General features: G+C 35.7%; 1 protein-coding gene across 10 annotated transcripts in view; it reads left to right on the top strand.

Annotated features, from left to right (window-relative positions):
- Positions 1–19,067, top strand: part of CDH18 (cadherin 18) — a 487,356-nt gene that overhangs the window by 323,076 nt on the left and 145,213 nt on the right. For all 10 annotated transcript variants that reach the window (XM_027668439.1, XM_027668449.1, XM_027668440.1 and 7 more), the window contains one exon: positions 4,538–5,012. In XM_027668439.1, coding sequence (XP_027524240.1) covers positions 4,791–5,012 — 222 coding nt within the window. In that variant the 5' untranslated portion in view covers positions 4,538–4,790. The remainder of the gene's footprint in view (positions 1–4,537; positions 5,013–19,067) is intronic.

Below are 19,067 nucleotides of genomic sequence, written 5' to 3' on the forward strand. Positions count from 1 at the left end.
GTCACAGGGCTCCCCTCTCCCCCCCAGAGGGGAAGAGAGGTAGCCCAGCCACCCCTTGGCCTTGTCCACCTACACGCAGCAGACACCAACAGCAAAACAACCAAGACAGAACTGCCAACAGCTTCCGGTGCTGTGATACGTGATTTTGAGCAAAAGCGAACAACATGAGCGGTGTTTGGCTCTCCAGGGAACACTGTCCTGGCACCCAATCACCTCTGAGCCCCCCAGCCTCTCGGGGGGGCCAATCTCAACCTATGACAGCATGTTAGAAAGCACAGACTATTATATAGGCTGAGAAAAACTTGGTGCTTCAGTTTATCATGTGCCTAGCTCAGCTCTACCAGCCTTGGGAACAGAGACTAGAGATCAACTATAGAGGAACTATTTCTCTTCGTCTACCTAGAAAGGCCACTTTTTTTCAGCCAGTTACCTGAGGTCATCAGGAGTACTCTATATTCTTTTTTGGCAATCTATCAACTCTTATTCGAAGGATATAACAAAAAAACACATCCAGTTTTTCTTTCTGACAGTAGTTCATTATTCTATCTTTGGTCTCCAGGTCAATACACCATTATTTTTGCAGTGCTGAGAGACCTCATCACTGTCTCCAACTACCTGAAAGGAGGCTGTATCCAGGTGAGCGTTGGTCTCTTCTGCCAGGAAACCAGCAATAGGACAAGAGGACATGGTCTTAAGATCTGCCAGGAGAGATTTAGGCTGGATATTAGGAAAAAATTTTTTACAGAGAGGGTAATCAGACATTGGAATGGACTGCCCAGGGAAGTGGTGGATTCACTGTCCCTGGAGATTTTTGAGACGAGACTGGATGTGGCACTTAGTGCCATGGTCTAGTAACCACAGCAGTGTTGGGTCAAGAGTCAGACTTGATGATCTCGGAGGTCTTTTCCAATCTGGTTGATTCTATGAAGGACATAGCATTGGGAATAAACAATAAGCACAGGCAACCTCGAATGTAAGATTTTCCTGCCTGATTATTTATATATAATAATGTCATGATTTTGAAGCTGTTCAGACTTTGATAATCAAAGAATTTGTTCTGATAAGGAGGAGGTTTAGAGGGCACAGTGCAGAGGGAGAAGTCAGAAACTATATGAGCAATGTAATTTCTTACAAGTTCTATAACTTTGTCACTCTGTCACCATGGAACTGCAAAGGGTCCCCAAGGGATGTGACAAAATATGTGTTGAACTGTGATGAATGCGCATTTACAAAACTCAGTCATTCAGATGAATTCAAATATAGGTCAATTTGATTATGGGAGATAGGGGACTCTGAGATTCAGGAGAAGTCCCCAGTATGAAGGATGCATGTCCTCATGATGGTGAAGCATATGTGTTTTGCATCACTGTGCTCCTATTGGTTTCCTGGGAATTCATTATAGTCTTGCTGCCACACTGAGCAGTAACTACGCTGCTGTAATGATTTCCAGCAATGCTGGTGGAACTTTCCCACCTCATCTTATTTAATTATTTCTTTTAATTTTAACTCAGTCTGACAGTCTCTTGAGATACACAACTCATTTTCTGAGAGGCTCCCAGGAGACAGCAATAACACAAGTCTACTCTGCAGTTGCATGCGTCTTTATAACAAAAATCATAAATCAGTGCACTTTATCTGAAACTGCAAACAAGAGCAATGAGCAGGCAGCATCTCAGTATATTAGCTTAAGGCAACAATTCAAGGGATTTCAGAAAGTTCAGGGGGTTATTTTGTTTTGATTTGTGATTTTTTTCCTTTGGTCACAGTTCAAGTTTCTCTGTTCATTGCTTTACTGCCTCTTCTGTGCTAGCTGTTTGAGGTATTTCCATCTGAACTTCCCCCTGCAGGCCACTCTGATCTGATGTCTTCAAGGTAGATTTGAGGTTTCTGTGGTGGAGGGTGGAGATAAGTGAGGGTGGGGGCAGGTTTGTAATGAATGCTTGTACCTTTAGTAGGAGAGTGCTGAGTAAGAATGAGGACCTTGGTACTGAACATTAGTTAGGCTTTGGTTTTAAAGATGTTTGCCAGAGCTATAACACTTCAAAGAATCTGCACTAAAAATCCCCTACCTTTTAGTGGTTGTATTTCTCTTAGCCTGGAAATGATTGCACAGGCTTCACATACAATTCGGGATCAATTGAGGCCTGAACGTCTAAGCATGATTATAACAGGAAGTAGGTGTTGTTGTAATATTTCTTTCCTATTGTTCAGAATAAAGGATTTTAAAACTTTAATTTTGGGGTCAAGTGTTTAAGAGTTATTCTCTTAATTGAGTTAAATAAAATAGTGGTTTTAACAAAATATAAATTTAATGCCTCCTAGTTAATGCTAATGCTAAGAAGAACAGATATTTTTTGAGATGAAGAAGCCGTTGATATTGTGCTGCTTTTTTTCCCTCTTTTTTTTTTTTTTTTTTTTTGGTTTTGTTTTTGTTTTGTTTTTTTTTTCCCTATGGATGATTTCTGAGGGGGGGGAGAAACAAAATTCTGTATAGTAAATCTTGATTTGTTGTTATCTTCTGCACTCATTTATACTTTTTTATAAGGCAAGAATTTTCCATCAAAACTATTTCCATAGCTTTTATAAAAGAAAGTTTAGCAGCAGTGATTTCAAATAGATTTTAAATGTGTCATTCTGAGAAATCTCAATGCACTTTATATAGCATTTTTAACTTATTATGCACTACTTATAGTCTTATTAATGGCTCCCAGTCTTTTCTCAAGATGGAAACTAAGGGAAGAAAAATAATACTTGAATGGATAAAACTACAGCCCTTACATTTTTTGAGGTACTTCTTAATTTTAATGTATGTCTGAAGTATAAAAATGATTGATCTGTTTAAATAACTCATCTGTAAATATAGAAATCTACAGAAGGAAATTGCATGCCTCAAGGCAAAAACTGATTTCTAGCAAGAATCAGGAAAGAATGGAGAAAGGCAAGGAAATCAAGAAAGAAGAGTATACAGTAAGAAACAAATGTGAGCCCCAGAATGGCTGGATTCTGTCACTGATATAACTTAGATTTCATACAAAATTTAACTGTAAAAAAAAAATCCTATTAAATCACATTTATACTTAAAGGAAATAATATTCTTCATGTTGTATGAATCTGTTCTGAGATGGAATGTGAGGATTTTAAGACAACAGTGTCTTGGTTTTCGTAGGGGTTGAGGGGATATTACGTTGTTATGGAAATAAGTAACAGGGAAATACTAAATGTCTACAAATTTCTTTCCTCAGTTGTACAGAGTTTCTTTTTTAGCTGCCACACAATCACAAGAGACTGGAGTTCTTCCTTTAGTTCAGAAAAACCCACTGTCCTGAACCGAGTATTAGCAGTGAAAAATATGTGCTTTGTGGTTATTTCTAATGTGCAACAGTATTCTTCCATTATTCTGATGAGAAACTGTTCTTAGCTAAAAGTTCCAGGCTTCTGTTATTAATATGGACTTGAAAGAAGCATAAGGTCAAAAAATCTGCAGCCAAAACACAGCTAATAAATTTCCTTCCACTGCAGTATTTTTCCATCTATTTTTCTAATTTCTAGCTTGTTTCTTCTTTAGAAATTATGAATTTATTCTGTTGGGTTTCCATGAAACTTAGAAACAAAATTAGTTTCACTGTGTTTCTGTTTACATAGCCTGTAATGGCTTTATGATACCTCAACAAAATCAGTATTGGAAGATTCCACTTTCATAGATTTGTTTACACGTTTTCAGACTCCTGATCTTTGATATCTTGAGGTAACTGAACAAATGGTTACCTTAAGGTAACTGTTTCTCTAGGTTGGAAGAATTATTTTACTCCTTTCAAGGTACTTTGCTTTAAGCGCTACATCAACTTCCACATACATATTTATATTTTACTATTGTAGTATAAAGTGTTACATTTTCCTTTTTTGAGGCTGAATGAATATTGTCGCTGGGAATAATATTGATCATCTAAACAACAGTATATGAATTTCCTGTCAGTATGACATAATTTTATGAAGGTCTGGTGTGATATTGGTTGAAATTTATGTAAAGCACAAGGTGTAAAAATAAACATTTTGACTGAAAGTTCCTGTCAATATGCTCTAGTATTGACTCAGAATCCTCAAATCCCATTTTGGAGGCCTTCTTTCAAAACCCATTATAGACTAGGTATTTTTCGTCAAGTTGAGTATCTGTGTGGCATACAGAACATCAAAACCCCATATGAAACGATTTACCAATCAGTGTCTAATGACACTTTAGAAGAGATTTTGTTTTACTACCAGGCCACGTCAATCATTTGCATGTAAAGACCAAAGGAATTGTCCTGTATCATCCAGGGTTTAATGATGTGAGTGTTTTCATAGCTTGAAGGAACTGTGCTAAATCTTAGAGGTATTTTAACATAATCAGGAAAAACTTTTACAGGAAGGATTAAAAAGAAATTTTAATTCCAATTAAAGTCTTTGACTGACTGGTTAGTACAGCTTTGAGTGTAGGTTAGAAACCTGAAAATTACTGGTTTTAGTGATGAGTAAGTGGCTTTCTTTTTTTTCCTATTAGATAGAAAATGACCGGCTGTGGAACTCTATTGTGAAGACCTCGGAAGAAATATCAATTTTTCCAGTCAGCTTTTCATAATGTAAATATAACTTGAGCTTTCCCAAATGGGCAGCTAAACAATGAACAAGAGGAAAACCCCAATTTGGACTGTATTTCTGAACCAGGCTTCACCTTCTGTCTCGGGAATTTATTAAAGGATTACAGTTGAAAAAGACAAGAGAAAGAAAATCTTGAACAGGAAGCTTGTCCTACAATGAGAATTACATCTTGTATCTACCCAGTCCTAGTTTGTCTCTGTTTTGTGCAGAGGTGTTATGGAGCTGCTCACCATGGCTCCATCAAGGTGACTAGAAATCAAACCAAACACATAGAAGGCGAAACAGAAGTCCATCATCGTCCCAAGCGTGGATGGGTGTGGAATCAGTTCTTTGTTTTAGAAGAACATATGGGACCAGATCCTCAGTATGTAGGAAAGGTAAGGTCATTGTCTTTTTTTTTTGGTTTTGGTTTGTTTTTTCCCATCCTCTGAACTGTGGCATTGATAGAGGAAAACTCTAGACGGCACCTCTTTTTTTAAAGGAGGATGTACCTCTTAGATTGGTACATACATTCACGTTGAAATTGCCAGTTGTATACTGTGTTTATTATAAAGAAAAAAAATTACAAAAGTATATAGGGTGAGGATAATAAAATATGATAAAATAACTTTTCTTCTGAGCTCAACTAAACACAAAGTGAGTGCCGTTGAGGCCGTTACATCAATTTCCAGATCCTGCAATGCATGGGGTCATAGCTAAAGGCTTTTCCAGACTATTTCAGAATTATATTCAGTTCTGCTTAAAAGAATATTACAAATGCAGTCTAGGCTCCATAGGGTGTTCATTCCACTCTGACTGTAGAGTGGAAAAGGTCTCCTCCAAAAGGAAATTCTCTGTGACTTCCTTCATAAAAAGAGGCACAAGGTGTGTTACTTGTTAGAGTTCCTCAGAAGTCTTTGAGAACAAGCCCTGCATTTATGTTTTCATGTATAGAGTGAGCTTCAGACAAAAAGATCAGGCTGATGTAGTTGAACTGAAACCTGGCCAACTGAAGTCTCGTTGTGTAATGTTGTCTGTATAGCTTGGGTTTTAAATTTACATTAAAATAATGCAAAACTCTCTATGTAGCTTTAAGGCATGGTGTATGACAGAAGGAGTATTTTTTCCCCCTGAATTCTGTCTTGCAGCATTATGATAGATTTTTTTTTTTAATTACATAATCTAAATAAGTCTTAATTTCCTTAATAGAAATGGAGAAGGACATTTAATATGAGGCATAAAGAAAGATGGACATGGTAAAGGAACTACTTCTTTTTAGTTTGCCTTGTAATGGGGAATCCTGAAAATTACATTGTAGAGTAAGAAAAACATCCAAGGAAACCAGTAGCTTCTGAATCATAGATGACTGTTAGTGAGGGCTTTCAAATTTGAACAGTATCATCTGAAATAAAAATAGCAAGTGAAGCAACTGTATTTAAGCTACTGTTAACACAAAGACAAAAAAAAAAAAGTATTTATTCAGTTACACCAGCCTTAGTATAATACCAAGTATTTCAGTATACCAAAAATTTTTGAGATATGTGCAGGAAACGTAAACTGAGAAAGGACCTTTCTAAATGGAGCTAATGATTTGCATTGAAAGAGAATCTTTTAAAAAAGGTGAGGGAACAAGGACTTATCCATCCAGATCCACCTTAGACTGATTAACATTTTCATAAATGATTTTGGAGTAGAAGAAACATGTTGTAAACATCTTGCTGATGTAATGCTATACAGGAGAATAAAAACATTGTCTGGAGAGAGCTAGATATCATGAATATGATTTGGAAATAGAAATATAGAGTAAACCTCAGGACTACAAGGTTATAAGGCTCTTACAAAACAATATAATGAATTTATGTTACACACTAGTGGTTTATTGTAAGTGACAGAGAAAGAGAAAGGTCTGGTTACCAGACCAAACATTGCCTCTAATGTCATACCTGAAAGAAGGTAAGTATGATACTAAGCTGCAAAAGCTGAGATAAAAAAAAAACAGGGATAAAGTAGTATTGAAGACATTGTGCAAAATAATGTTAACCTATTTACTGTACTGGTTACTTTTGTTCAAGAAAAATGGATTTATATATGAAACTATACAGAGAAAATTAAGTACTATGGCTAAGATGGTAGTGGAGAATATGTTTTTTAATTATTCCCATAAATAACAGAGAGGGCACATTATAATACACCTCAGAAGAAACCACAATGAAAAGAGAAAAGCTATTTAAGTTGATTGAAATTTTACTTTATACGGAAATAAGAATAATTCAGATTCTGAAAGAGTCTACTAATAGGAAGAATTAAAAAAAAAAAAGCTGAAGGGGTTTCAAAGTAAAGTGCACTTGTCTTTATGAAAGCATTTATAGACATGATTTCATGCCAGAACAGAGGTCTGGATTCAGTGAGCTAAAGCATGGTCCCTTTCAATTTTATGTTCTTATGATAGCATTATGTCTTTCATTTCATCCTCTGACAGCTCTATTAATGCTACATTTACAGAGATCAATCAATAGAGTTTCTTTCGGTCCTTTGTGGTCAAAATGTGACTGTTTGCCTTGTTTGAGGACATTCCTTCTTCTGTACTGAGAGATTTTTTCCCCCCTTTTCCTCAAAGAATTCCCTCTGATTCTTACAATTTTCTACTCTGAGTACTTTACAACATTAGCAAGCTTATCTTTGCAAAGCCTTTGTGGAACTTAAAAACAACTGTACTCTATTTTCCATTTGTTGTGATGATTCTGATGACCTGATTTACAGCAAAGATCAATCATATTAGCTCAGGTATATATTTATATTAAGAAAAAAAAGGGTGAGGCTGTCATAATATTAGTAATTAGCAAAATTTCTGTAGTGGTCATTATGCACGAGCTTCTTTTCATTTTGAAAAATAGATGTTTTACTAATGTTGCCATTAATTGTACACATCCCATCAAGGTCTCATTCTATGTACCCTTAATTTGACAAGTGATTTTCGTGCAAAGTCTCCCCATTTATAAAAGAAGGTAGTGCCCTTTAATTCCAGGCTTCTGTTCAGTGGCAGCATGGTATCAATTCTGTCAATTATTAATTCTGTAGACTACTCTGCTTCACTGGTGAGAGTTTTGCCATGTGAGATCTGTCCTTTCACATTTTTCACACTCAATTTGGGAGTAACATCACAGAAAGCAGAGTCATTATGTACAATACTGTTATAATGATCACAGTCATTGTCATGGAAATGCACACTGAGGACAAGAATAGGGTAGGCCTGCAATGAAAATGGTAAGGTTTCTTATTCTTACCATGAAATGACTGTCAAGAGGATGGATTAATTCACTGCCATCATCTGTTAGACAGCAAGCGTTAGGACAACAAATCACCATTATATTTTAATATCAAGCATATACCCATTCCTCAGACATTACTTCTTTTCTCTAAGAAAATGTCATTTGGAGATTGGAAAAATTAATATAAAATTAATCCATATTAACCATATGCAGAAGGGTTTTATATATGGCAAAACACACATCCTGGAAAAATGAGGTTATTGTAGAAACAAGAAATTATACTTTTGTAGATGATAAGTATTTTCTGTGGTTCTGGGTTTATTGAAATAGTTCCCTGCTGTTGCACTTGGGGTAAGGTTTTGATGTTTCATGGTATGTTTCTCTGAAGAAAGAACTCAAAAAAATGATTTTGTATTTTAAAAAGTATTTTTAAAGAATTTAACACCACAGTGACTTCTTTTTCTAAAACTATGAATTATCTGGGGAGTATTTCTTGAAAATATGAATTATTTGGTTTCCCAATAATCAGTAGTATCTAGCTATGTTAGTTCAGACAAACTGTTCATCTACAAGTGCAAGCATGTGTGTGTTTATCTGCATGAGGGTGTGCAACACCGAATCTGTGGAAATTTGAATAAACGAGATTAAATATCCTTGTGTAAAATAAGTAACTTGAATGCACAGAACTGGGCTTTGAGCTACATGAGAACTTTTGTCTTTTGCATGTCTCTGAGGTAAATTTTTCCAATGAAAAAAATAGTTGTGAATACAGAAAGGGGCAGGGTTAGTGAATGCATCATGGCCTGGTGAGGAATTGGGTACCTAACACACCAGCTCAGAGGAATGAAGATTCTCCTGAAGAAATTTAGAAAAACTCAGGCTGTGGGACTGCAAACTTTAACATTTCTCAGTTGTCATGGTTGATATAGTTTACCTTTCTCTTGAACTTTCTGCATGCTTCTAGGTTAGATAACTCATGTCTTAGGATATGATAAAAATAACAAAGAATTTTAGGAAAGAAGTGAAACACTATATGTTTCAGTCTATTCTTCATTTTGAACCTTCACACCTCTCTCTGCAGAAGGTCTGCTCCTTCTTGAAAGGATATTTCTTAAAGGTCAGTTGCGCTGGAAACAAGTCATAACTACACATTCGCTGTGCTTTTTTCTTTGGAGAGAGAAGTCAATAAGCAGTGATAAAAGGAAGATCAGTGTGAATTTGAGGCTGAGTGAGTCATGCTATTAAGAGGGAATAGCAGAAAAATATAATGCACAAGACTGACAATTTCTCTGTGGACCCTTTGGATCTCTGAAATACAAAATGTATGCCTCTTAATCCACTTTCAGATGTCCTCTGAAGGGTAAGGAAGAATGATTGTTCTGGTATTCAGATCTGTGTTGGTTTTCAAATGCATTTTTCTTCCAAAATTTTGCGAGTGGCACTTTTCTTAGTTCTTACATTTTTATCAGTAATTCAAAAACAGTTTCAGATTTGTGTTGATGCAGGAGATAAGGAGGTATGGAACAGTTGGAAATGAGTGTGAATTCAGGATGGGGAAGGGAAAGAGGAAAGTAACAGCTTTTAATATGTCTTGAAATGATTTGTTGAAAGTTAGATTAGGAAAGGAATCCCAGTTCTTACATTGGATTTACAAGATAGTAATTCTATTAATTTATTATTTTGTTCTTGAAAACATAAATATGGCATAACAGATTTACCATTCAAAATTATTTTTCAAAGTAATATGTGACATGTGATTACAAAAAGTTAGTTCTAATACAGGACAGTTAATCTAATCTTCCCCAATCATATTAAGAGAATTTAACATTAACTGATTTAATTACAGTAAGGGGAAATGATGTATATTTTAAAATAAGTGGCAAGGAAGAAATAAAAGTGAAGTTTTAGAATTAAAATGCTTTTATTCAATGATAGAGGTTTACATAAAGCACATCAGCAAATAGTTCCAAGGTTTTTTTCTGATTAAAAAAGAGTTGTATTTTATAACAGAGAAAATTAAAAGGAAAAGGTAGATGATACAGTCTGAAGATTTTGTACATGACCCGTTTGCCATTTTCATGCCTCTGTAAGAAGATAGACAAGTGGTATAAGCAGCAAAAGCAACATCTCGAGTAACGCTTTCTACCTTTTAGGTTGCTATTTTCACAAATAATGTACTTATATAATAATTTTCCTCTATATCTAGTGAAAATGCAGTAACAGTAACAACCTAAACAATATACCTGATATCACTAGAGCACAGCATTATATGGTCCTATATCATGTTAGCCACCTCATTTTCTACTGTATTTTTTACAAAAAGCTAACTCAAAACTGTTACCAACCCAAAAGCTTTTCAAAATAAAAATGTGTACATGTGGACTGGCTTTATCTTGGATTCTGTTGGCACAGACAGTTCCTCTTTGCTGACTCCATTCAACCTTCATTCAATAAATGTTGTTTGGTTTCATATTTAGAGGTTGAGGGCACACTACTTGAATTCTACAAGTCATAAAATGCTGTGGACCACTGTGTTGTGGTTTGGGGGATTTTTAAGTGGAATCTCTAAACATTCAAAGGTTATTTAGGGGAAATTCAAAGTTGAGGGAAGAGAGTGCTTTCATCAGTCTGACAAATCTGACTTTCTTCCAGTGTGTTCAGCTATATCAGGTTTCCTGAAGCATAGCACTGACAAGGGCATTTTGACTTGACAGACCAACCAAACAAAGAGAAAAGCATGAACATATTGAAGTTCAGTCCTAGTCAAAAGACAGAGGATAGAGAGTTTACCTTTTTAAACTTCATTTAAGTCAACATAAAATTGCACCAAGAAGAAACTTGCTCTTTTATGTCAAAACAGTTACCTTAGATTTAATATGTAAAAGTAATAACTTTTTCGCAAGGAAGCTTTATAGAGTCTGTCAGTTCTGTATTGCAAAACATCAGTTCTCTATGTGGAGACTGTTATTTAAATTAATGGTTCAAGATAATTTTGTCAAGGTGATCTAATCTTCCTTGAAACTGTTATGGACTGAAAAACTGAACAAATCTTGACTTTTTTAATTTTTTTTTTTATTCTTAACTTCTTATCATGTCATGATCTTCACACAGCAGCAGCTCAGTTCTGTGGCTTTTACATCTTTACACTGAACGACAACATTGATGAAACCAGCATTTTATGTGGAACTGCCATTTCTCACTTAAGTGGTTTAGCAGTAATTGTTTGAGGGGAAAATCCACCCTTGCTCCTATCTGGCCTTATTCCTTCCTCTATTCGTTTGATCATTTTGGTCATGAATTAGTTTTACGTGTCGAAGTGCTGGCAAGGGGCTGTGCCGTGTTGGGCCCTGTGTGAGGCTGCCCCATCCGGACATTGCTGGTTCCAGCAGCCCCAGCGCAGGGCACGGCTATGCTCCTCAGCCACGGGAGGGCGGACGAGAGCCCTGGGGAAAGCCTGGGCAAGGGAGGGCGAAACGTTGCCCGGCAGCCAGGGCTGAGGGAGGGGAACCTCGTGAGAAATAGCCCTGCGAGCCCTGAGTCCAGAGAGGGAGGAGGAGAGAAGGGGAGAAGAGACCCCGGCAGGGATGGCCCTGCGACTCCGGCAGGGACCCCAGTGGGGCTGGTGTTTCCCTGCAGGCCAAGGGAAGGACCCACGCTGGAGCAGGGAAGAGTGTGAGGAGGAAGGAACGGCAGAGAGGAGTTGCTATGGGTTGACTGCAGCCCCTCATTTCTCATCCCCCTGTGCCACTAGGGGAGAAAAGATGGACCAATCCGGAGTGAAGGGGAGAAAAGATGGACCAATCCGGAGTGAAGGCAAACTTGGGAAAGAGTAGGGTGTGGGGAGAAGGTGTTTTAATTTTTTGTATTTTTTTTTTTCGACATCCAACTCTGTTTTAATTTCCAAGAAATTAAATTCAATCTTCTCGCGCTAAATGTGTTATACTAATTAACCAGTGGTCTCCCTGTCTTTATCTCAACCTATGAACTTTTCCTCATCTCATTTTTTCCCCCTCTTATCTTAACAAGGAGTAGTGAGAGAGCAGCTTGGGGGGGGTTCAGAAACTGGTCAAGGCTGACCCACCATGAAGTTGGTGTGGTACAACTTGCTTTTTCTGTAATTGCATCTTTAACTTATGCTGTACTCTGTATGCATGAGCTTTTAACCTCTGTCAATCTTTATATCAAAAGTAAATAAAATACCCAAATACTTACTTTCTATTTAAAAAAACCAGACAAACAAACAAATGAAAAAGACGCAGAGGTGATACACCAATTCAATCCATAAGATGTGGCAAGGACAAAATAAAGATAATTCTACATCTTTTTATATTAATCTTGAACTTGGTAACTCTGTTTTTAAAGCTAATTGTAAATCAATAAGTAGTGAAACTGAAGATATACTGATAAACTTGAGTGTGAATTAGCATGTCAGTTACTTCTCAGGTATCTCCTGGACCTTATTTTGAGAGAGGTGCTCATTCATGGTCGTTGTCTGTCTAACTTTCAACACCCACATGCCTTATTGTCCTAAAGATTCTGCTTCATTATTTTACTATTAAATATCATCATCTAGGTGACAAATAACATTAATTATACTAAGCTGCTGAGAAGAAAAAAAATGGGAAAGATCAACCATAAAGAAATGTAACAGAGACATCTTTCAAGATTGACTGAAATTCAGTACAGATAAAGGTAGAATGAGGAACATGAGCAGCAGCAGAGTTGAGCAGTTTTAACTGAGTTGACCATTACCACTCATTAAAAAGGCTGTAAGCTCCTATGAACTCTAAGATGAACTTCCATCAGCTAAGTTCTTAAAAACAATCCAATGAACAAACTCAATATTGGACGTCATTACAAAGGGGGGAAAAAAACCCCAAACAAACAAATAAAAATAATAAATAATAATAATAAAAAAAAGACCAGAAAAACCTGCCCAAAAAACCAAAACCAAAACCAAAACAACCCCCCCAAAAACAAAGAAAAAAAACCCCAAAACAAACAAACAAAACCAAAAAACCACCACCACCAAAAAAAAAAAACAACACAAAAACAAAACCAAAATTGACCAGTAATTCTACAAAAACACAGTGAATCTGTGTCTCAAATGGAAAGCATAGTTCTTATTTTCTTGTCTCTTTGCCTAGTCTTGCAAAAGAAACATTGCAGAGAGGGGTTACAAAGCTAATTCTGTAATTGCTCTTAGTTGTGGCCACTTTCTTACTTATAGAGCTATTAACTTTTACCTTGAACTATACTGTCTTTCATCTATTATGAATTATTTTCTGCTTGGTAAATCGACTACAGAAAGTTGTAGTTTTTATTAAAGTAGCACTTCTGCATCCCTCAAGGATAGTGACTTCTCTAACTTCACTATGGATGTTGATAGTTATTACAGTGGTTAATAGCAATAGAAAGAATGCATATCACCTCATTAGGCAGCATATACCAATGTACTTGACTGGAAATTGGAAAGTTATAGTAATGTTTCTGGTTGTTTCACAAAAGAGATATACTGTTAAGTTGAAATGTTTTTCTCTTTCAGCCCTTTGTAGAAAACCCTAATTAAAAGAATCCCTAGGTGGAAACATGATACAAGTATCAAACCACACAGGCATCCTAGAGAGAATGTACAAGTTTCACTTCTGGCCAAGTAGTTACTGAGTAATAAATTAACTTAAAGTTTCTTGAAAATTGATAGAACCATTTCTGATGCCTATAATCAGTATTATTCCCACCACTCCCTCCAATTAAAAAAAAAAAAATCCCGAGAATTTAAAACTCGCTGATATTCAGGAACTGTCTTCATTAATATAATCCCCTAAATACATCTGTAGGTACAATATTGGTTTATTAAACTGGATACATCTAAATAAAAATACTCATATCCCAAGAAAAATTGTATGCAGTGTTTCAGTGTCTTGAATACTAAGTGCAGAAAGGGAATCTTTTCTGTGTGGGAGAGTGTTCCAGTTTGTCAGCCCTTCTGTTTTACCTTGAATATTCTTCATTTGAAATGCTCCTCATTTCTCATAGTATTCCCCTCTTTTGAAGTGTTTTCAGACAACAGTTACTGTGTTTTCTAAAACCTGCATCCCTTTCCCACCAGCAATACTATTAAGGAAGTGGAGGCAAACTTTTTAAAATCTGTTCAGATTCTGCAGAACTCTCTTCATTATTCACCTGGATTCCCTTCCCTTATGGAAATTTCTCACATTGCAGTTCCTAGTTTCCAGCAATTTGTGACCTCATTTCCTTTTTCTAATTTTTCTTTGTGTTGCTTTACCTGTGACTCTAAGAGATCACCTTGCTCTAACCTCATGTGGATCCTTTGGAGGCTAAAAGAAGATTCAGTCTTCACATTACTTCAGCTCCATGTGGCAGTTTATGAAAGACCATACTAATATGTGAACAGAGAGGTATAGGTATGTGGGCACCAGAAGCTAAATAAAAGCTATTTGATGCACCTTTCTCATTCTGAAACATACTAAATATGAAGATAATGTATGTTTCAAGACTATGTGTTACATTAATATATTACAGCTGCATGAATTGCTAATGGGGAGCAAGATAGGAAAAATATGAATGATTTTGGTTTGTATCGCCTACACTCTAAGGTCCAAAGATTTCTGAGATATTATTTAGTTCACCTTCACGGCATGTTTCTGGATCTTAGTTTTAGGAATAGTTCAGCATATAACAAGAAGACCATTCTCCCCATCCTAGCATTTATTAATTTTTAAAAAAAAATATTAAAAAAAAATGTGTATGCATGGAATGGCAGTTGGTTTTCCCGCATTTTGTCACCACAACAGGTAAATGTTTTTTACATCAAACAGATGCAGACTTGTTACCAGTATCTACTCAAATATGTCTGAAGGCATAAACCAAGAACAGAAAACAAGAGAATTAACAAACAGGTTCACTCTGAAATGTTCATCAGTTGACTGAAACCTATAATTAAGAGGTAGTCACCCAGTGCAAAAGAGGGCTCTGCACCTTCCATTTCCTTGTTTTCTTCTTCTATGTGCAAATATTTTGCAGAGAGAAATCTGTATCTCTGTTGTCTTGTTTCAGGAGAATATAAGCACTGAAGTATTGGAGATCTGCAGCTTACTAGATAGTAGGTGTAGCATTTCATATGGCAATTAATAGCATCTAATGTAAAATTAACATATTAAAGAGGTTTATGTGGTTTCTGTAGTAAACCATGCTAATGTGACAATAATCTGAATTTCACAGACTGGCTTCTCAGTTGTTGTAAATGGAAAATCATTGGATTTTTTCTCTAAATTGTATTCAATGGTTTAGCCACATCTGTGGAGAATCAAGGAGAACTGTATACGATGTAATTGTATGTTGAAGTCTGTGTCCTAGTTGCTGTCTATTTCATGCACCATCTGAAGAGATTCTGATAGAAACCAGTTATGAGTTTAGTCTGTGAAACTCTCCCAGGGGGACGAATATGAATACTATAGTTTTGTATAGTAAGATGCTTTAGGGAAACATATGTAGTTAAAGATGACATGTGACAAACTTGGTTTCTCTTTTGTTAGTCATTGAATAATATCATGTATGGAGAAAAAGTGTATGGAAAATACAGAACAGAGTTTACAGGAGCAAGAGAAAGTGCAAGTGTTGAAAGAATTTACTTGAGTGGCCACTATGCAGTGTCTGTACAGATTAATCTCAGATCAGCCAGATTTCAGGCATAAAATTACAAAGAACTTGTTTGGTCACCCTTTGGGGTATTTATTACTTTTTGTACTTATCACTTTATTGAAAGCCTTCTGATTTGAGTCAATGTTTTCAGTTCTGTCCCTCTTTGAAGAATATAGATCTTTTTATACTTTACATTAGTTATATGAGACATGTATGAGTTTTGAAACAAATTAAAATGCTCATCTAAGAGAATAAAATGGATGGCTTGTCTTTGATGGTTGTGGAGAAAAATTTTTATAATTCCTATGAAGTTCTCATACATTCAGATCACTAAGATTTGCCTACATTGATATTTTTTCTTGTTGCTTTTCAAGTTAAAACAAAAGAGTTGCAAATTGAAAATATTAAGAGTTCTGAAAAATGAAATTAAACTATGAAAGCTTTGGGCTTCATCATAATCAGTATTTCTACTTTCTGGGAACTTTACAGAACCCTGACTGACTTCAGAAAATTTCCTGAGCATTGCAACAATGGTTTATCGTTTTTATTAACATTCAGCTGACAATCAGAAGCTAAATTTGGAATTGACTTCTAGAAGGTCTTTGTTATGTGGAGGTAGCAGGATTTGTGTGAGATAATGGATAAAAGAATCTGTTATTCATCCACTGCGAGTTTCAAAGAGTGTAAAGGGACAATTTTCACCCATTCTACAGAGCTGGGATGCCCAGCAGAGGACACACTGAGAATCTATGTGGCTGAATTAATTGTACACATGAGACACACAACAAATACACCTTGATTAATTAATTAACCATCATGTTTGTTGATTAGGTGAGTTTCAAGTGCCTTTAATAGTGAACTTAGTTTCCTGACAAGGAGAGAAATTGAGCACTAAAGACATTCGTTTGTACATACTTATGAACCTCCACATCAGGGAGGAGAAATATGCCCCAGTTCATCTCTACATTTAACTGGAATATAGAATGTACATCACAGAAGAAGAGGTTTTCTTCTCTTTCTTGAACTACTAGAAATTAGAAATGTGCAACAAGAAGACCAGTGTTGTATTCTGTATAAATTTCACCGTTCCTTTTTTTTCCTGTTTTGTCAAAGATGTCAAGAATATGGGTCAGATTCTGACATGATATTTTTTACGTTGGATATTAAGATTATATTCTGTATTTTATTTTGTGCATTTGTGTCTTAAAATTTGGGCTGCTTACTATTTTTCCCCCCGTTTTGTTTTCACAAATGCTTATCATGTTAAAAGAAGTCGAACTGCCTATTAACCTTCTATTTTTCTTTTCTTTTCCTCTGCCTTGAGAAATTATAAGTTTTCCAAGGGCAGGATGGCAGTGGAGGGAGACAGCATCTGGAATCAGGAGGAGAAACAGCAGAGAGCACTGATAAAGGGTACTCCTAAGTCCCTAAGCAGACTCTTAGGTCTCAGGACAGCAAGAATAACATCATATGGATCTGTAGTGAGTCATTACACAAACCAGGTAGAAAGGACAAGAAACAATTATGTGCAAGAGAACTTGATGAGATGGAGTTGACAGCCAGAGCTGGAAGCATGAGGACTATGACAGGAGGGTAAGGCTATAAATCAGTTTTGGCTTCACCATTTATTTGCTGTTAAATTTCTTCTGCAATTATGGACCATAATGATGATCCTAATTTAAATTACACTGTCACCTGTCTGCGATTTTCAGATCGCCACAACAGTGGAAAGGATTGTTACTTAAATAAAGTCAGTATTGTTACAGTTTCAATACTATCTATTAGTTGAGTAGTCCTACTGACTGACATTATCTTTCACAGTTTAACATTGCTCTTTTATAAATGATTTAAAAATTATAAAATACTGTTTCTAAATTATCCATCAGTATACAAGTGTCCAAGAGCATTACCATTGTTCCTTTCTGTCCTGCTTCATAGCTGCAAAAGGGAAAGAAGCTTTTGGCATGATTTGCTTAAAAATGAGAAAAGATGAAATTCCTCTTAATGGGAGGGTCACCAAACATTTGGGCAAGTCTCAACACTCTGTAGAGATGATGTGCAAGAGATAAAATGACACATATAACAAATAAGTATGTAACCCGATGAGCTCAAAATATGTTATTTTCTTTAAAAGTTCCTCCATAATTAAACCTCACCTCAGTAGAAACTTCTGTTGTTTTTCTCAGAAGTGATGAAGTTCTCCTGATGACCTTATATTGTGGATAAAACATGTGCAGAGTGCAGCAGAGTATTGCCCTGTTATATGTATATATATATATATGATTAAGAAATATGAGTAATTAGCACATGATAAATGCTCTAAACACTAACATTAGTGGTATGAGCACATGTTATTTTTTTTTTTAATGGGACTAACCTTAAACATAAATACCTATTTCAGGAAAGATAAGAAAATTGATAAATATGTTATTTTTCAAGCCTTGTACCTCTTAAGAAATTTGAACTAGAACAACCTTTCTTTCAAGGTGCTTGGACTTTTTTGCAGATTTTTTTTTTGATTCAAGAAAAATGTGTTGCTGTAGTATTTCAGCATTAGTGTCTGCAAGACAAATTAAGTGTTGCTGATGTACAGTGAAATAATGATTCCCTGAAAAAAATGGACCCATTTTCAAACCTTTATAAATACTACCATTAAAAGTTAGAGTCTAATTTATTCTTAGAATTGAACTAGTTTACCTGTCCTTAATCAAGGCAGGATCGCAGATTATAAGGAGGTGATTTATACATGAAATAGCTAAAATGTTTTTTAAAAGGACAGAGAATTTTAGGTCAGGAAGGAACATCAAGAGATTAGTTATTCCATGATGATAGCCAGCTATGAGATCAGTTATGACTAAACTTTTTCTAACAGAGTTTTGTCTACTTTGTCTCGTTTAATCAGTATTCTTTCACATCATCTCATTCATTCATTCATTCATTCATTCATTCATTTCTTCATTCATTTTCTCTCATGCTTTCATTTTTTAATGTATTTGGGGTTTTTTTGTGGGGAGATGGTGGTGGAGTTTTGTAGTTTTGTGGAGGAGTTATTTTGCAGTTTTTGTTTGTTTGTTTTTGCCTGAGGTAATTGTCCATATGTCAGAGGTACTTATATATTAACTACTGAAACTCCACGAACAAGGTAGAGATGTTTGAGGAGAGTAAGTAGAATCATCACTAACTAAAATGAAATCATATCCAGAACTAATCAGATAGAAATGTTCATCTATCTTAACATCATTTTTTAGTGTATAGGTTTTAAATGCATAGGACATCAGAAAATGTCCCAAGATTCCCTGGTGTGGTAGGGTTCATACTGAACATTCTAGGGCCCAGTTGATTTTTTTTCTGAAACTCCTGAGCCAATACAGTTTTTGCACAGAAAGATATCCCTTTCGCTGCAGAGGTTCCTTGGAGAACATATATATAGAGTGTCAGAAAAGAAGGTATTTTAAAGATTTGGTTAGTAGGTAGTATTTCATAATCTAGTCCGGATACCTCACCAGCCAAAGTTTTGAAATA

The sequence above is a fragment of the Corapipo altera genome, unplaced genomic scaffold (assembly GCF_003945725.1).
Source record: "Corapipo altera isolate COAL_440 unplaced genomic scaffold, ASM394572v1 184, whole genome shotgun sequence".
NCBI classification, from domain to species: domain Eukaryota; kingdom Metazoa; phylum Chordata; class Aves; order Passeriformes; family Pipridae; genus Corapipo; species Corapipo altera.